The 20,966-nt window shown below is 37.2% G+C and overlaps 1 protein-coding gene across 2 annotated transcripts in view; it reads right to left on the bottom strand.

The window, feature by feature from the left end:
- The window catches only part of nbas (NBAS subunit of NRZ tethering complex), a 191,255-nt gene that overhangs the window by 68,166 nt on the left and 102,123 nt on the right, over positions 1 to 20,966 (bottom strand). For both annotated transcript variants that reach the window (XM_084090565.1, XM_084090566.1), the window contains exons 40-42: positions 18,560 to 18,697; positions 6,767 to 7,002; positions 5,236 to 5,346 (exon numbers count right to left, since the gene is read on the bottom strand). In XM_084090565.1, coding sequence (XP_083946691.1) covers positions 5,236 to 5,346; positions 6,767 to 7,002; positions 18,560 to 18,697 — 485 coding nt within the window. The remainder of the gene's footprint in view (positions 1 to 5,235; positions 5,347 to 6,766; positions 7,003 to 18,559; positions 18,698 to 20,966) is intronic.

Raw genomic sequence — 20,966 nt, 5'->3', positions numbered from 1 at the left:
TGGATGGAGATGAAAGACTGGAAGGTGACAGAAACAAGACAATGAGCAGTTGTAACCAAGGTCTGTTAAAGCATTGATCACTCAACCATTGCAAACTGCTTGTAGTGAATCAATTAAGGCAATGCACAGCCACCCCCCCCCCCCCCCACCCACACAATTGTCCCCCGAACCAAATGAAGTACATTAAGGTCGAGTTAATATGCTGCGACGGCCCACTTGTGAGAGAGAATTGATTTTGTTTAATCTAAAAGAACTTCTTCAAAGTCCATTAAACTTTATTCACTGTGGTCTGACCACTTCCAGGACCAATTCTTTTTTTTAGTTTTTAAGCAGTGAATTATAGCCTATGTTGAGCAGTAACTGACCCACCATAAATCTGATGTCAGATTCAGATTCTGTGGGTGTCATGTTTTATGTTAGCGCTGCCCTGATTTCCATAATTTATCTCCACGGTGACTTCATAAGCAGGCGTGTGGACTGGCCCTCCACCTCGTTCTAATTGAATGGCTTTTCAGTAAAGATAAACAGCTTTACTGCACCAGAGAAATATCCCATAGCAATTCTGATGCATGAAAATGTTTTATAGAGTTGGGTTATCAATAAATTACTATGTGAACCTTCAATGACTGCCAAGTCCATTTCTCCAGCAGGTCTGCTGATGCTGTATGTGAGGGTGGACGTGTGAGAAGGAAAAGGGGTTGGAGAAAGAGTTGTACACAGTAATAGAGAGAAAAGACATAAAAAGCATGCTGACTCACAAACAGGGCAGGGAATACATGATGAATTTAGATAAGCGGGTTGTAGACCTCCACAGGGGCAGGAAAAAAAGGCCACTTTAAAATTGCCTTTTTCTGAGTCTGCACATTTTTTAAATATTGTTATTGTCCGTCTTTGATTGTTTTGGACAATGCAAGACAATGATCTGAAACAAGAAAGTCTATTATAAAACGGTTGAAAAACAAGAAAATTCAAGTTTTCGAATGGCACAGTAGTGCTCACATCAGCTCAAATGTGAGAAATGTTTGGTTGCAGTCATTGCTGCTAATAACCACTTACTGACTTTATGGATTTTTTTTTTGTTCACTCTATGCATAGGTTCTCAATGAAGATGTCAATGACATTCAGTGCAAAAATATGCAAAAATAAACGAAAAAAAAAAAAAAAAAATCAGGGGGCAATACTTAATAAATACTTATTTTCTACATTTTGTGGACACCTTAATACATTTTCTCAGGATTCTTTGATGAATTTAAAGTTTAAAAGAACAGCATTCATGTTAAATAGAAATATTTTGTAACATTACAAATGTTTACCATCACTTTTGATCAATTTAGTGCATCCATGCTGAATAAAAATAATTTCTTAAATTAAAATAATTACCCAAAATTTCTGAATGGTATATTAACTATTATCTAACATAAAACTAATCTAGCATTAAATAAACCTGGCTGATCCCAGTTTAGATCCTCTGTGGTCCAATGCTTATTCCAATAAAAATAACTGTTCTTATTTTATTTTTTTAATGACCACAAGGGCACTTTTAGATTTCAGAATTAACAAGTTTGAGCCCCCTCTTTGCACGCCATTGTGCAAGACACAACCTACAGTAACATTCATAGAACACACACAGGCCTCAACATTTGTGTGCACTCAGCATGTGCACATTGTGTTACAGCTAATCATATTCAGTGTTAATACAACAAAATGAGCGAGCTGCAGGCTGCATGTGGCCATTTGGACAGAGCCCAACACCTATCCATTGTCTTCAGAGCGTAACCCCTATGGACCTTAACACATGTTTAATGGAAATGACTATACTGGCTGGAGGCACGATGTCCCGCAGCCAAACACAGACATAGAAAGAGCAATGCAGAGAGAAGAATGCAAGACAGGCAGGAAAACAACAACAGTCCAGAGCAAAAGTGAGGAAAAGAAGAAAATAGCAGAGACAAAACAAGTCAGACAGAAATTACAGGAAGGAAAGGCAGCAGGGAGAGATAAAGAGTGGGAAAGAGGAGCCTCTGACTGCAGTCTGCTTATTAACACAGAATAACTGCTTTTAACAGGATCAATACTTCACTAAACACAGCAGCCATTAATCCTGTCTCCTGCTGCAATTACAATGCCAAGAACGGATAAAGTGTGTGTGTGTGTGTGTGTGTGTGAGTGAGACACAGAGGCTGAATTCTTCACTCAAGGGCAGAATGAAAAACCATCACTAACCCTCTCCGATATACATGTTATTAGTTACAGTCCTGTAATATGATTGGTCATATGGCATTCCAGAGTATGGACAGAGTCCAGCAGCACTGGGACATTCCAGACTAGAGTATGCGAGCAGTGCAGAGCAAAGTTGTGTGTGTGTGTGTGTTTTTAAGAGTGAAATGAAAAACCTGATGTGGACCTGGAATGGATAGATGACCCAATTCTTTTAATGAGAATGGGAAAATTGCCTTCTCTCCACTTAGTACACATACTTTCTAATGCATGCTGCCAAGTAATACTCAGGTCAACTTGTCTGATGTAAAAAATTGATGCTGTGGCTTCTTCTTGAACTATTTTTGATGGAGGAGGAAAAAAAGTAAAACTAACTGGTCAAATTTTGTCTGAAATGTGACTTGAAAAGTTGTCATGTTTCATATTTGTAAAAGTGCTGTAAAATAAATATTACACTGCAATCATGCTGTTGGTCGGAATATTACCACCTGATTATATGTCCCAGTTTCACCTTTGGTAAATCAAAATTAAACATGCCCAAAACTACATACAGTGTAAAAATAGACTAAAGATACTTCAGGTTTACTTGTGACTGCCTTTAGCCCCGTTTGTACCCTATATTTGGTTGAAATTTTGTGCAAACCTCAACTTAATGAATAACCTGAAAAAGAAAGCAAAAAAGGCCATCTGATGCTAACAAAATGTCAGAGCAATTTGAAATTGCACTTAAAATCTGGCTCGAAATGCATTCAGCTATAGAAGCTAATGCATCATAATGGCAGTGCAGTGTGTGGTTCTTATACTGAATTTGAAAATTGGAATAAAAACCCATTTGAAGCCATTCATGAGTTTTGAAAGAGAATCCTCAGGGTATATAATACACCTAACAAAGCATGCTGGGCAGAAAAAAGCCGAAACCTTGCAGTGTATTAATCTGAATTGAAAAAAAGAACCAATGGAAACATCTAAAAATAAGTGACCTTACCTACCAATTCCAGTCCCTTATAAAGCATAAAATGAACTCTGAAAAGAACCGATTCATTCAGCTGGTCCAAAAACATAACTATTGTGACTGATTTGATTAAAAACAATCTGGCTAAGCCAAATGATCAATAGAAAAAAGAAAGAAAAAGAAAGTCTTGTTGGACTAAAACAATACAAATGAAACAACAATGTTAGTTGGCCCTAAACAGAATATACAACAGAATACCTGAGAAAAACATGACTTGGTGCAGGCTGGCAAAAAAAAAAAAAAAAAAAAAAAATGGAGAGACTGTAGACAGAACAGCTGTTTAGAAAGAGAAAGATAATTTTGGACTGACCATCTGTCATATGTAGGATTAAAAAAAAAAAAAACTATCCCACATTTGAAACAATTTGTTTCAGAAAGTTGGAGTATAAAACACAATTGCAGTTTGTAAAAAAAAAATATTAATAATAATAATAATAAATGCCTCTAGATTTCTGGTACAAAATATCATGAAACAAACAGTGATGTGCTCATACATATACAAACAGAACTACTGTAACTGGAGCTAAATGGAACTGAACTATTTATTTAACTAACTGAAGTAAGAATGGAATAGAATTGAAAAGAATGGAATGAAACTGATTTAAATGAAAAAGGCAAAATCTGAGTGATTTCAATCCAATGCAAAGCCAAAGCAATCATACCAAAATGAGCAATTATTTCTATGTAGCCCAATTGAATTGTGCTTCAAAGCTCATATTTTACATAATAGTGTAACTATTTCAAATAACAAGAGTATGTATCAATAAATCTGCGCAAAACTGGGGATGATGCTTAATATGGCAAATTACCTCTTGTAATAAAATAAATCAAAGCATTTACATAACTCTGTTGTGCCTTGTGACATAATAAACAAAATAAACCACCAGGGGAAAAAAACACACAAACCCCCCCAAAGAACTGCCCCTTTTCAAAGCCTTTGAAAACGCATTATATAACCACATCATATGCAAATCATATAAACTGAGTAAATAACATAAACGATGCAAAATATGTTTACAAGTCCTCATCAGTCAGAAAGGCCCCTTTGCTGACAAATTAGCAAAGAAACTGCAATACAATAAAACTTTTGAGTAATTGCCAAAGTTGTTCAAACTCCCTCTGGTGTCATTCTCCTTTGATAACTCCTTTGAATGGAGAGGGGAGATTTTTTTTTTTTTATATATATATTTTTAATATATACATTTCAACGTACACATTTTTACGTTCTTATCAGTTCTTGCTTTCCCTGGGAATTGAACCCATGTATATATAAGAGATGTCATGCTCTACACAGAGATAAAAAAGGGGCCAGAATGACTCTTACAAGGGAAAACATAAAAAAAAGAAGAAAAAAAAACAAACCGAAATTCACATTCACAGTAAATCAGTTTCACCCAAGCAATCTGTACTAAACAAGCAAAGTCAAATGAGTGTCTGTTTATGTAGAGAGGGAGGGAAGGAGGGGGAGAGAGCGAGAGAGAGAGAGAGCGAGAGAGAGAGAGAGAGAGATATTCGGGGTGATTAAACCCGGTGAGAGATGGAGAAGGAGTTGATTAGACCAGGCTTTGAACAATGATTCAGCAACAAATTCAGCATGCAGGGAGCTCAGGACGGGTGGCACATTGTTTGTGTGTGGATTTTCAAAGCCCAATAAAAACCGACTGCAAAGCTATTTCAAAAAACAAAGAGCTTCTTGCCTTCGCTACTAAACTAACTCTGGCAAATCACACTGACCGATCGACTGGAAGCCAGTCTCTGCGATCGATCCGTGCAATCTTCTGCTTGCACCTCTAGAGCTCAGGGTTGCAGGTTTTTGACCCTCACGTCGAGGAAATAAAAACTGTTACTCGTGGAAGCTGCAGACATTGCTTCTAACCAAGGTTTTGCAGGCTCATTCCTCTGGAAAAAGTGTTGTGTGTGCAGTAAATCTGTTTTCAGTGTGAGCGCTGCTAATGTCTACTGTGTGTGTGTGTGTGTGTGTGTGTGTGTGAGAGAGAGTGTCTTACCCGCTATCAGTGAACAGAAACTCAAGGTGCGTCATGTGTACTTCCCAGAGAGGAATGCTGTACCGATGAGCCAAAGAACGAGAGATCCCATACACGCTCTCATCCAATGTCCTAGATAGAATGATAGATAGACAGAATGACAGAAGGGTAGACAAAACAACAGAAGGGTAGACAGAACAACAGACAGACAGAATGATAGGTAGAATGACAGAATGATAGATAGAAAGAACATTAGAACAAAAGACAGAGACCGTCAAGACAGATAGAGGGTAAATAAAAGGCAAAAAGTACAAGTAAAAGGAACAAAACTGAAAAATGAAATATATTTACACATATAAAGAGAATTTCAATTACATCTTTAATGATTTTTTTATTTATTTAAAACATTCAAGCTTAATTAGGTAAATTCAGTGTCTTGGTCTGTCTAATCTTGGCCAAAATGGCTGCCCATCAAAGGCCAGGTGTAACATATCCGTAAAAATCCTGATCTGTCTTGTTCTGAAAGAATAATCTGATCCCTTTTCTGGCTGCCCTTGCAATTCAGATCTGCCCTGAGCTGCTGGAACTTCATTTTGCAACCCCTACAGTAAGCACTGGACGTTTCGCCAAATCTTGCTAGACCTTAGTCACCCCAGACCTGTGATTCCAGTCCTTATAACACGGTCTATCAAGCTCCTTAAAGCCAGGGCTCTGGCTTAGATCAAATGATAAATCCTGAAAAATGAGCTTCTCTTCTAGAAAGTCATAAGCCTGTGACACACCAAACCAACGCCAAAGAACTAGCGCTGATGAAAGCCGACTGTGTCGTCGCCTCGCCTCGGGGGAAAAAGAAATATGATCATGCCACCCCAATTTTAGCTTCGCTTCATTGGCTCCCGATCCATTTTAGAATTCAGTTTAAAATTCTGTTGTTTGTTTTTATCTGTTGATCAAGCTCCATCATATCTTAGAGATCTTCTTACTCCTCTGTCATCCACTAGATCTTTAAGATCTTCAGACAGGGCACTTTTATCTATCCTTTGCTCCCATCTGAAAACTAAGGGAGACTTTTATTATACTCGATGAAGCTGAACAGCCAATCAGAGTTCTCTCTCTCACCGACGGCCCGATGCCGATTCAACATGGCGAATCGGCCGGAAAAAACACGGAGAAGAGGACTAATTTCAGCCGACTGTGCGGAAACGTGCGGAACATACTGAGAAAACTTAGTCGGCCAACGCACAAAAACTGCCCGACGTCCGACCGTCGGCTTGGTGTGTCCCGGGCTATATTCAGAGGACAGACAGATTAAAAGATGTAGGAGATGTGTCATTCTTTTTCAACTCCACACACATTCTTTGTGAATGTCAAGAGTGTGCTAAATTGTAATCTGGGCAAAAGGTCACTTCATAATTTCCATTCCTGTTATCTGAGTGTATGACTTTACCATTATTCAAAAATATGTAAAATATATATATCTTGTTTTCTTGAGATCACTATATACTAGCATTATAATTGTTTTTGATGTGGTACACGGGCACACAATACTTACTCAGCCAGGCCCAGAATAGTCTCTTTCTTGTACTGGTTGTCGCTGCTAAATCTCTGGACATCGACTCCACGGCCGAGTCCCTGTAGCACCTGAGCCTGAGTAAAGTCTGTCAATCTTTCACTGTATAGTTGCAACTGACCAATCAGGGCCTGCAGTTCCTCATCATCATCCCAACTGCATCCAGCATGGTCTGTCACATGCTTGGTCACGAGACGTATCAGCCCTCTCGGATCCGCCTACATAGAAACAAGACATGTAAGACTACAACAACTACAACGACTCAATTCAAAAACCATTCAACTTTACAAACACAAAGATTTGATTTAAAACAGTAGGGAGAGTAATTATATTTCTCACACCTATTAGATTCATAGGAATAATCAAAGAATTTTTTGTATTTATGTGGCCCTTCCACTTTAATAACAGCAGTACTCAAGTGTGTTCTCCAGCTCGATTTGAGGATTATCCAAAAAGCGTATTGTGCTTCAACGCAAGAAAACATCTGTTAACAAATGTAGTAACCTACTAGAAGTACGAGTAGAAGTAGTAAATGGCTTAATTTCATGTCAGCATTGAAGGCTATTCATTGCAAGAACAAGGTGGAATCTATCAATCATTAATCAAATAAATACAAACAAATAATCTTAAATTAAAATATATATTTTTTCAAATGTACTTGTTTAAAATTGTTAAAAGTCTGATGATGATAAACTCATTACGCAAAGAACTTTTGGAATAAAACTCCTGCTTGATGACATTACTAGCACAACACTTCCACTGAATATAATACATTTTCTTTTTTTATTTCCAGGTTTAAACTAAATTCTGAATATCAGATTTATAATGTGGTCTCACACTTCCAATCCTGTGGTCTACGGTACATCATTGCAATTGTTATGCTAAGTAAGAATTTGAATTCAGTGTAATTCAGTCTGCCACGGAGAGAAATGAACAGGTTAAGAGCCTTGACAGAAGAACCGAATATAGAATGATTACACACTAATCTATATGGAAATTATTACAACGACATGTCATGAGTGCGATTACAGAATCTGATAATGGGACGCTGTGTGGGATTGTGTATTATTGAACTCTGACCAAACAGCACATGTTCTGAGCCGACAATACGGCAAGTAAAAAAAAGACAGTAAAAAGAGAGCGAGAGGTGAAGAACAAGGCACAAGAGAATAAAAACTTTAAAAGAAATGGAGCACAACGACAGACAGGCGTGTTAACGTAGATAAAGACCAGGGGCCTCATTTATAAAACTGTGCGTAGGATCCTTACTAAAAGTGTACGTGCGCCCGAAAGCCAAAAATGGCGTACGCAAAAAAATATTCACTTATAAAACCGTTCGTACGGCAGAACCTGCGCAGAATTCACTTTATAAATCCCAGTCAGCGGAAGATTGTGCGCACATGCGTCTCCACCCCGAAATAACCATATATGGAGCTTACAATGCCTAGTTTTACTATGCAGATCCTCATCTGCATATCATTTGCATATGATTATTCATCCACGTGATAACGTTTAACTGTACAAGACGCATTAGGCTACATTAATAAAAATCAAGTAGTTGCCTATCCTTGCCTTGTTTTTGAATACATAAATCAAATAGTGTAAAATACATTTCAGAGAAAGTTTTTCTATATCTTTTCCACTGGCCGAATTGTATTTTTAATTGATTTATATTTTTAATGGAAACAGATAGGCCTTGGGCATTATTTGCACGAAACTATTTTCTCAGACAATCTGGTATTATCATGATTTAAGCAATTATCTCTGTGGTTAAAACATTAAAACACAGCACGCCACTGGAAAAGTGTTAAAAAAACATCGCATCCACAACAAATATTTCTATTGATTGAATATAAAAATGTTGTAACTTCTCAGTAATAATTTCATGTTTAAGTGTTTAACTCCATTCATTTGAATGGCATATTTAATCTAAATGTTTATATCAGAAGCAAAACATAGTTTAAATCATTATTTTATTTATTTAAACTGTTATTTGCGTCAGTTTCACTAAACGGCCCAACGCGCTCGCTGGCGCGGACATTTAAGAAGGGATGGATATTTGTTTCATGTAACAGCTTGGCGAGTTAAATTATATTTGTATTATCTTTCTGTATATGTTTAATTTTCTTTAGATTTTCGGTCTAAAAGTGACCAAAAAGACACTTAACTCCAGCTCACCATCGGTGTCGCCAAACTGCTCCATCTCCAAAACGTTCGTACGCATGGGTCAGAGTTTGCGTGCAGGTGCGCAAATTTTCCCGTCAAGTTTGTTTTTATAAATCACAACTCATGCGTCGAAAGTGGCGTACGCCTCTTTCAGGGCCTGTTTTGTGCGTACGCAATGGTTATAAATGAGACCCCAGAGCAGGATAGAGGGATGAGAGACAGAAAACACAGTGGATTAAGAAAAATACATGTTTTTTTATTTCAATATTTCATTTTTTAGTTTTAATGAACTCATAGCAAGTATGTCCTAGTCAGTCATAACTGAATTGACCCTATTGGCATCTTCTACTCTGACACATGAATCTAGGTACAATTTTATGGTTAGCTGCATTTAAAATAGTTTTCGCCCCGCTGTCCGTGACCAGAACAGACCTTCAACTCATTTTTAGGTCACCGGTTGTGAACCACTGATCTGTGGGATGCAGAAAAGAGACATGATGGATGGATACGGCGAGCATTTGAACCCCCTCTCCGAGACAAGCTCTTTCATGATGAAACATCTTTATCCAGCTATTCCCTTTCTGTCTCTCTTGTACTTCGTCTTTAGAGAGTGACAATCCAACCACAAGCAAGATTCAGCCTGTAGCTTATCCGTCAATTCCTATCCATCTTTTGCTCTTCCTGTTGTTCACACCTGCCCTGTGTTTAGTGCGCATGCAATCAGGCATGTGAACTATAATAACCGACCCTGCGGTGGACGTGCCCGGGAATTCAGGCGGGTTTTAGACCGTAATTACCTCTAATGATGTTAAAAGACCTTTTTGGATGGGTTAATGTGCGAGGTTCACTGCATATTTGCATGTTTGTAGTCTTCAGTGCGGTAAAATAACAGGCGTATCGTATTTTGCATCCGCATCGCCATCTATTTATGCTAAACGTCCACAGGTGTGTGTACGAGAGTGCAGAGGTGGTCGGTTTGGTGCCTCCCTGAATGGCCTAAAAATAATCTAATGCTTGATCACACACACTTAACGATTACAATTTTTTGAATCGCAAATCAAAATGATGATAACTGCGGCATCAAAAAACACTCAAAAGGTTTGGGCTGAAAAACAGTATGGCTTACAAGCACCTATTTAAATATAATGAGCGCATAGGTGGGCTGAATATGTTTGCTGCAGGCTATGATGAACAGTTGTGTACTCTGTGGTTTGGCTGTCTTGCTCTCACTCTGACAATTATGCTAAACAGCATTTTGATTCCCCTTCTCAAAGACAGAACGACACACACTGAGCATCTCGACTGCAACCACCAAAGATCTGGCTGGATGGGGCTTTATTATAAAAAGGAGTTTGCTTAAAAGGATTAAAGCTTCTTAATGCACACACACACACAAAAGCACATGGTGTGTTAAAAGCAACATCCATCAGCATCAAATAAAAAGCTGCTAACTAATCACTGCATCCTCGCTGGTACTCAGAATGCAATATTAAATTACAAGCTCGCGCTGTGTACGAAAGACGCGGCACTGGCTGTAAATGCATCAATCGTTAATAACGTGTTTATCAAGCAACAATATCTCTGTAAGTAGATTTCAAAGACCAAAGGTAGTCTTTTAGCTGTCTTGCCATAGTATAATCTTACTGGAGTTCTGCCTGTTTTTCCACATCAGGGAATGGATGCATTGTGTAGTAGATCTGGGCTGGTAATCGAAGGTTTGACAATTCAAACCCTACAGGGGGCGATTCAGCTAATCAGCCCCGACCGAGCGAGGGATTTAACCCCAGAGTCACTTAATAAACACCATCAAGGGAGATTACAATCTAAGCAAGATGGGATGATAATTCAGAAATGCAAATAAGCATTTTTAATTCACAACTTATTGATGATGTACTGTAAGCAGCAATACTATGTGAGAGATTAGGTAATTAAATGTTATATACTGTATTATGGTACTGTAATCATAGCTGTAGTAAATCCAAAATAGTAGTAAATGGATTTATTGGATCTATTTTTTTTTATTTAAAAAGATTTAATCCATGTAGCTATTTTGAATTATAATAATTGATTATAGTATCTATAATAATTGATTAAATTATTTAATTACAAATATACACACACATTACGGTTCAAAAGATTGGGGCCAGCAAGATTTTTTTTGTTTTTTTTCATTTTTAAATAAAGTAACTTTTGAATCAGCAAGATTGCATTAGATTGATCAAAAGAGACAGAAAAGTCATTTATAATGTTACAAAAGATTTCCATTTCAAATAAATGCTGTTCTTTTGAACTTTATATTCATCAAAGAATCCTGATAAAAATGTATCGGTTTCTGCAAAAATATTAAGCAGAACGACTGTTTTCAACACTGATAATAAATTATTCTTGCGCGCAAAAACAGCATATTAGAATGATTTCTGAAGGCACATGTGACACTGAAGACTATATAAAAATAGATTACAAGTTCTTTTCCTGTTGTAAAAAAAAAAAAAAAAAAAAAGCCAAATCACACAGAGAACGTTGTTCTGAACAAAGTCAAACAAAGAGTTTCAACTTTACACTCTCTGACATTTATGTTTGCAAGTTAGTAAAAAAAATCACATTTTAAAAAACTTTTAATATGAAATGTCTATGTACAGTATAGCATAGGCTTTGTCCAAACTTCCAAATTTGCTTATACAAAGACAAAACTGCTTATACAAAATGTATCTTCTGTTCATATTTATGTCCCTTTACAATGTTTTTTGAAAGTTTTAATTTGGATTGATTTTAACGGAACGAAACTACGCAGAGTAGAATTTTGAACAAAAACATCAGTTTTTTAGTAAATTAAATAAACTAGAACAAACACTATATCAAAGACTAATTTACACACAAAGATCCATCTAAACTGAAGTAATTGAAGAGATCACAGATCTTTTCCTTGGGCAAATAGAAGTGGAAAGCATGCTTTTCCAGGGATGCACCTTTGCCATTTAAAGCATGCGCTGCTTTCCATTTCGACAAAATCGGGAACAGAAAACAACACCGGTTGCGGGAGAAAACACTTGCTCACTGTTAGTAGGGCGTCACAGTACAACAGGATCACAGTCTCATTCCTACACACAGAACATAATTATGCACTTAGATTTGAAAGAAACATCTTGTTGGGCTTAATTTGCAATGCAAAGGCAGTGCGCCGTTTCAGATGGAGCCGAATTCATCCAGAGGCCCGACTGCACGCTCCTACAGACCTACTTGCTTTCAATAACGACACGTACATGTGCTGCCTGTGATAGTGATGATGTCTGAGGGGGATCTGCTTGAGAGAGAAGGCGAAGGAAAGCACAGGAATGGATGTGTGACGGGCTAGAGAGAGAATGAGGAGGTTTAAATTAAGAGAAAAGGAAGGATAAATGGATTACCATGAAAGAAATGAGTGGAGAGGCAGAGAGAGCGAGAAAAGCCAAATGAAGAGACAAATGGATAAGACGATGAGAATTTGAAGAGGTACAAATGACGGGGGCGTTTGAGGCCTGTTGCCTGCCGCAAGACCGTCTCCTTCAACTAATAGTGGCAAACACAATGCGAAATGTCACTTGGAAAGAGAACAGGTGGAAATAAAACACACAGAACATCATAATCTTTCTCTTTCCATCAGCGATAATGGATTTTTCTCTAGCATTTAACCAACGCCATCCATTAAGAAGAGTGCGCTCGTGCAGATGTGCGAATTGCTATACGGTGAACACTAAACACTAGCCACTTATTACCCCAGCTTTCCTTGGAAAACAAAATCACTCTGAGTGCACCTGTGGGCAGCGTTTGGCCGTGAATCCGGCGAACTGTAACCTTGAAAAGCATCAACAAAAAATCATTTCCATCCATGACCTTCTGTATTGCTCTTTAAAAGGGAAGGCCATTCAAAATTTCCAGTAAATAAGTAACTTAAGGGTCTGTCATTAGTTTTCCTGCCGAGGCGCAATCGTAACAATGCTAAAAGCACATCAAATGAAAACAAATAATAGACCTGTGGCATGCCTTATTTGAGTGTGCTTTTTCAGCGGGTGTTGTGTTGATTGTACACTCCTGGCAGGAACCCGGAGCAGCCCTGGGATTAACGGCTGCGCTCAAGGGCGAAACGCCAACACGGGACCTCACAGTTCACGCTTTCTTCAGGTGCTTCAGCGTTTCGGGTTTCTGTCCTGCCTGTCCAGAATTTTTAACGTTACAGATGATTTCCATTTCATACAAACGTTGTTCTTTTGAACTTTCTGTTCATCAAAGAGGATTCAAAAAAGGATTCAACATTGATGATAATAAATGTTTTTGAGAATTAAATCAGCATATTAGAATGATTTCCGAAGGATCGTGTGACACTGAAGTAATAAGAGTGCAACAGACGGTAAAAACTCCATTCATTTAACCTTCAACGATCACTTATAAACCTTTAAAGACAGACCAACTGTGAGCTATGAGGTTGTTAATCGATGGTATCCGCTTCTGTTAAAGTCGTCAGTCCGCACTATTTCAACTTCAACTTTGATTATGCTGTTCGCAATGCTTCATGGGATTGTAGTTCTTTCCACAGTCGTGTACCTTTGTATTTTTTTCTTTTCTTTTGTGCTTCAAATCAAAGTTTGTACGTTTATGATTCACCTCGTAGCTGGTTGGCTTGGTTCATGGTTTATAACGCTTTAATGAAGACTTTAAAATCCCTATGGGAGAAATGAATGGAAAAAATACTTCCGGAACCAAAGTCGCTTAAAAAGTGGGCAGGCCCTGTTGCACTCAGTGACTGCTGAAAATTCAGCTTTACCATCACAGGAATGCATTACATTTTATAATAATAAAATATATATATATAAATATATTTTATAATAATAAAATTATTAACCCCCGCTGATTCTGGGTGGGTTTCAGCAGTGGCGTGTACCGCAGTCATTTCCATAGGGCTGTTGGAACGAATTCCGAAATTCGAATATAATTCGAATATAAAAAAAAAAAAAATCAATACTATTCGAATGCTGAAGTTCCTATTCGAAGAATATTACTTTTTTATGTATATTTAAAAAAAATGTATGCAATCTTGCCTTTCTCGCCACCTTGGCTTACACGCATGTGAAAATGAAATGCTTTTGTTTCGTCTGATGAGCAATAAAGTTTTTGAATCGTAACACAATTGTGCACGTTATCCACGCTGTATCATCATAACAATACTGTCAAAAATCGTGGAGAGCAATGTCTCCACGGAAACGGCGATCACCACTCCTGACAATTTGATTCACAGTCCACACTACAACGTGAAAACGCCATTTTCAAATGTATCCACTTTGGAGTGCGTTTTCAAAAAGCTTCGTTTTCATTAATAAAAACCCCGTCTCAGTGTGGACGGAAGGCCAAAACGGAGAGAAAAATATACGTTTTCAAACGAAAACGTATTAGTGTGGACATGGCCTGAGAAGCGATGTGTGGAAGGTGTTTGGATTTCAAACCCTAAATGGAAAAATTACAAATAAAGAAGTGGCAATCTGCAGAATATGCAAAATCCGAATGAAATATCACTCCTCAACTATATTCGAATATTAAATAAAATAAGGAATGGAATGCGAATAGTATTATAGAGGAAGATTGACAGCCCTACTTTGGCGGATTGAATTGTGTATATAATATATACATTTTTTCAATTGTAGTATTTAAAAAGGCTATCTGAAATAATAAACTATGTGTAATGTAGTGTTGTCAAAAAAAAAAAAAAATCCAAAAAAAAAATCAAACCATATCGATACTGAAATATCTGAAACGCATCCAATACTCATTTTCCGCTGAATAGATGCAAGATACCAGCTGACCTTTCAGTGAATAATTTCACAAAATTACTGTTTTACTGTTTTTTTGATCAAGTAATTGCAGCCTTGATGAACATAAGAAACTTGCTGACCCCAAACCTTTGAACATTAGTGTAATTATGGACCAAATAACTATAATAATTATGGACCAAATGACATGTAAATCGAAAAATCACAGTTTGTTTTTGTTTTTATGTGTCATTTAGAGGCAGGGCTATCTGAAATAGACAATAGAAAAGAAAAGAAAAATAGCTTGACTTTAAAGGAACGGTTTACTCAAAAATGTGAATTCTAAAATCATTTACTCAGCCTCATGTTGTTCCAAACCGGTATGAATTTCTTTCTTCGGACACAAAAGAAGCTATTTTGAAAAACAATAATGAATGTCAAAGCGGTCCAGTGTTGTTTGGAACACATTGTTCTTGGAAATGTATTTTTTGTTTGTTTTGTAAAAAAGAAAGTCATACAGGTTTGGAACAACATGACAGAATTTTCATTTTTAATTAAATAAAAATAAATAAAAATAATTTAAATTCCACTTTACAAGCACCTCATCTTCCTGGAAACCGTGACTTCGTATCTGTGATCTTAGTAAAACTATGACAGAGCCACAGTGCTGCTTTATATTGTTCACACTGTGGTATAATTACAAGAACGTTTCCGTGTGTTGTTTTGTCATCCAACCTGTTCAGCCTGTAGCTAAGCAGAGCGCCGATAACTAAGTGGCAGCTCTCAGAAACGAGCTGTGTAAAGACTCTGAAACAAACACAGACGGTTTCAAGCTCATGAGAGCAAGAAGTTTAATGACTGGAGTTCACAGAATTAGCTTGCAGGTCTAGTTCATTAAAACAAAATGTCTTCAAACTGCCAATCTTGTGTCAGCAGAAGACAAGTGCTCACTGAAACTTTGTTTAAATATTAAAATATACGCTTCCAACTCATTTTCTTTCCTTGTTTGTCTCCTTTTCTAAGCCATATTTTAGAAAACATGAGATCATACAATCTCTTCCATTTTGTGTACATTTTGAAATGGATTCACCATTTATATTTACAGTCTGTTCCACTTTTTATACACAATGTTATAATGTAAATGAAGAAACCGAGAAGCTGTGACACAGTATTTGTATTTAAAGTCTTTCTCAGCTTGAGTCAACATTCGCAGGCACCGCAATCACCATCCAATAAAACTTGTGTAAAAGCTGTGCACTTCTAGGCTTCCCTTCTGAATTCAGTGCAGACTCTACGCTTACATCTTTCAGGAGTCAAAGTCTCAAAAATTTAGGGGCACAGTCAAAGTTCACTTTTTTAATGACTATAACATTACTTTTACAAGCAGACCAGAAGTTGCCCTTCGAATTCATGATTTTCAAGACGAATCCAAACTTTTGAACAAATATCAAGTTTCAGTCAGTGGAGAGAAATACGTTTTTACTCCGACATAGCACTTTCCACTAATACAATAAATTAGGTTGTCCGTTTAGTTTCTTTAAAGAATCAAAAGGCACAAGCAAAAAGGAACTAAAAGCACAAAAATGTTGAAAAATGTTTGACGTTTTGATATAATGTTTAGGGTTCAATTATTTTAACTTGCATTTTACTAGGATATTGGCTGTTGATTAGTACTTATGAAGCACATATTAATGCCTTATTCTGCATGACCTTATTCTACATTCCTTAATCCTACCCAATACCTAAACTTAAACACTACAAAATCTACCTTACTAACTATTAATAAGCATTAAATTAGGAGTTTATTGAGGCAAAAGTTGTAGTTAATAGTAAATAAGTGTTCCCCATACTGAAGCGTTACCATACTGTTAAATAAACTATTACATATCATAAAATGAACTTAGCAGTAAAAGTAGCTAGTTGCAAACATCCCATATCTGAAATTAAATTAAATTCATTATACAATTTACATTCAATTGATATAAAAAACTAATTAGACTAGGGCTGTCAAAATTAATTCGTTAATAGCTGTGATCCATTTTTGCTGTTTAATGCATTACAAATAATTAATGCAATTAACGCAGCATCCGTGTTTTCACTTCCTGAAGCAGTTCAGCTGATGTCTTTTCCCCACATCCTTTGGATAACGCTACCTGTGCGCCGCTCACCAGAGAGAGTGGCCGAGTGAGGATGATCATCACACATGTAGGACGCCGGCGCTTTGCAAACTCCATCTGACTACCCGGTTTGGATCCTGTCAGTAACGTGCTCGTCTCAGTGACACGCATTGAATACTTGCAAATCCAGTAATGATGCTTTATCGAGAGATATGGTTCCTCACATAAAAATATCATTACCAAATCTTTTAACTAGTCATTTTATAACTTCTTTTTCGTGATGACAAATGTGCAAAATAAACTTTCAAATGGGGAAAAATGAACTGACAGCCCTCAAACAGAGAGAGCTGAAACATCACCAAACACACTATCTAAAAGGCACAGCTAAATATGACATTTATATAATGCGTTTATGTGAATATTGTTTTAAGTTCACTTCAATTAAAAGTTTTTATAAGAATGTTTAATGTTCTGTAATTTGTAATACATGATAAATAAAAACAATGTGATATTTTGCAGTTTTGGCCTATGTTAAAATTATGACTTTCAGTTATACTGTAATGTTGAATGGCTATAATTGCTCATTTTATCCCAAGAACTATCAGTGATATTGGCCTTCATTCATGGTGCAAAAATGCCATTAAACAAATATTTAAAATATATGGTCTTTGTTGTTTCTACATTCATTTGGAGATGAAAAAATATATTTCTATTACAGATTTTGATGTTAGGTGCGATTAATTACAGAAAAAATGTGCGATTAATTTTTTTTTAAACTAATTGACAGCACTAATTTAGATGTTCCGTGTTCCAAACTTCATAAAAAATGCTAGAATATAAAACAACATAATATTTAGTTTGAAATCCTGACAGTTGCCGATCAACATTTTCTGAAGGTTAAGCACTTCTTTGTACAAAAAGAAAGACTTAATTTGGTACGCTATTTGTGTAAAGTGCCACACAATCATTACCCGCATTACCATCATCATTATGCACTTTACTTCGACAATTCCTGGGAGAAACCATGAAGACTTGATGTTTGCTCATGATGCTTTATAGGTTTTATGAAGTGTTAGCCAACAAGCACATAAACGCTGACCTTGATGATGAGGATGTTAGAGATCATCGTAATGAGGTGTTTTTTGTGAGTCCTGTGGTCAGGAAAAACACGGTGTGAATAGAGAAGACGGAGACAGTGCTCCTTCCCCGTTAACTAACAACTCTCAAAGTGAAATGAGAGGGCATCATTATGAGAGAGAGAGAGAGAGAGAGAGAGAGAGAGATGCTGAGGTGCAACAGAGGGTGAAAATGAAAGATGGAATTATGATAATGGAATGGAGGGAGAGAGTAACAGGAAAAATGAGAAAAGAGGCGTGCAGAGAGAAGATGCAAAAATTTGCAGGGAAGCGGTAAAGTGCTGTCATGTGTAATGCAGATAAACCTGAAATATTACAAGAAAAGAGGAAAAGAATGACACCATAGAAGACGTGCAAAACAGACAGAGGTGGAATGTGCAGAGAAACGGGCAAAACAAAGAGAGAGAAAAAGCTGATACTGTTTTATCAGGCCGTTTCAAGGTGAGAACTTTTATTGTATCGCTAATGAATTCTGTTCCTGACTCGTGTAAGTGTTTGGAAACTTGCTATAGTGCCAGATAAAGAATAATGGCTGTGGAATGGAGGGTGACAGAGAGAAAAGTGTATGTGCACGCTTACCCGGTAAAGTGGGCTGCACTTGTCTTTAAAGCAGGGTGCGAGGCAGGAGTAGATCTGAAGAGAGTAGTAATACGCAGCTAACTGCAGGGACAGTGCCGATGGAGGCTGCTTCTCAAAACACGCGTTAGCGTCCAACACCTGAAACAGAAAAAACACCAATCTCATTTGGCTTTCAATAGGGGTGCACCAATACCACTTGTTCCAGAACGAGGTCGATACTGTATGTACGATGCCCATTTTCACTGCATTTGACATTTTTAAATACATTAGGTAGAAACCATAGACTGTAAAAAAATATGGACGTAGTGTCCGTGACGTCACCCGTAGGTTTCTGAAGACCGTTTTTGAAGCCTAAAGTGGGCGTGGCCGACCGTCGCCATCTTGGCGGCGCGTCACTCCCGAATTTATTTATTTTTACAGTCAGACAATGAGCTGAGGTAACGTGACGGCTAACAGACAGCAGACAAACGGCTAATGATGACTAATGACCACAGCAGCGGGAATCCACCTGTCACTCAAAAGTGGACACGCCCTTAATTATGCAGAACTTTAAGGCTTAATATAATGTAAACGGATGAGTTATAAAAAAATTCACCCCCCTCACAGTCGTCATGAAGGGCAGAATTAGCTGTATAGACCAAAGCCACTTTTTGCTCCAGGCTTTCTGCTGTAAAGTTGGGCATTTCAACATGGGGGAGATGCAGATTTGACTCGCTTTTGCAGCCAGCCTCAAGCGGCCAGTCAATGAATTGCCGTTGAATTCACTTCCGTGTTGGTTTCAAGAGAGAGACAGGGAGGTTGGAGGTTGGTAGAAACCAAAATATTGTGAATCTTATTTGTTGAATTAATGCATGGCGACACCATTGCTGAGTGTTTTCTCCTTAAAACTCCAGTGAACCAAAGACAGTCTCGAAAACGCGGTTTGAAATCGCTGGCGTTTCTGACGTCACAAACTACCTTGTAACCAATCACTTCAATGAGTGGATCTCTGAGCTGGTGTGAGTGAGTGGAGGCGGGGCTAATTTGCATATTCATAGAACCAATACTAAATGAGCCAAGGGTGTAGAGTTACATTCAAGCTATTTTAAGACATGAAGGAAAAAACTTTGAAATATGTCATTTTGGTGATCAAAGATGAGTTTTAAGGGATGAAATGATTGACTGCAGGGGGACTTTAATCGCACAGTGCTTCAGCAGGGCTCAATGCTGACGATTGTTTCTACTGGCCTGGTTGGGTCAGTGGTGTTTAGATACCAGTAAAATATTACACAAATATCATTACAATTTTGATACTACAACAAAAACTGCTAGCCTAATTAAAGTAAATTATTATGAAAGACAAGTAAACAGTCAGTAATAAAATAAGAACAAATAATCCAATTACAAATAGCACAAATAAATTCAACAGAGCAAAGATACAACAGTGGATTTCAAGTAGGTCTAACAGTAGTTTTCAGGTACAGAAATTTGAATAAAGTAATCAAATGTAAAATAGCACTGCATAGTCTTCGCTGCATAAATTAAATATAGATGAATCTTTATTAAAGTTACAGAAGTCATTCAGTCAAGAGCAGAGTGTTATATTCTGAGCTGTGACTTGAATTTATGAGTTTCAATGGCAACACTATCAATGCCGAAATGACTGTGCACTGCAGGTGATACAGGTCAGCGCTCTTTAAGTTGTTTATGTTCATTATTATTGTGATGTTATGTGCTTTGAGACATGAGGTACGCCATCTCTCATCTCGTGACATTTTGGAGAGCTGTGAAGGGAGGGTGGGATATTATGCTTTCAAAGCTAGCTTGCTATTTGCTAGCCGCTCCTAAAATTGCCTACACCCTACCTTTAAGACTTTTTGCATATACAGCACTGTGTCCAAAACCGCTGATTTGGCATTTATATGTATATTATAGTGTGAATTGGCATTTACAGTATATGTGGAAAGAGTGAGCAAAAACAAGTGTGTTTAGACACTGAGACAATACTGTGTACTTTGTTTGCCATGAAATTATTATGAACAAAAAAGAGAAATAAAATAAGGAAAAACTGAGACTAAAAGCATTAATCTAAACAAATTCATTTTAATTAAAAATGGCCTCAGATTAATTTTAGTTCTGAAAAGTATATTATAAAACTTTATACATGAACTTCATTAAACATGAAAATGCCACTAAAATACTAAAATGAAATTGTGAATGTCCACAATAAGCAGGATGAGTGACTGAACGTCTCAGGAACTCGACCCCTGAGGGCCATCGAGGCTAAAGCAGTAGAGGACAATGGCCACACTAACACCACATCAATTTCAACAAAACTTCCCCTGATAATGAACTGAGAAGAAGCACTGGGGACATGCTATCAATTTTAAGTCCATAAAGATTTTTTTTTTCAGATGATTTTATTAGA

The sequence above is a fragment of the Abramis brama genome, assembly GCF_963993115.1.
Source record: "Abramis brama genome assembly, chromosome: 18".
Taxonomy (NCBI): domain Eukaryota; kingdom Metazoa; phylum Chordata; class Actinopteri; order Cypriniformes; family Leuciscidae; genus Abramis; species Abramis brama.
The sequence above is the reverse complement of the archived record's forward strand: the minus strand, read 5'-3'. Positions and strand labels throughout refer to the sequence as shown.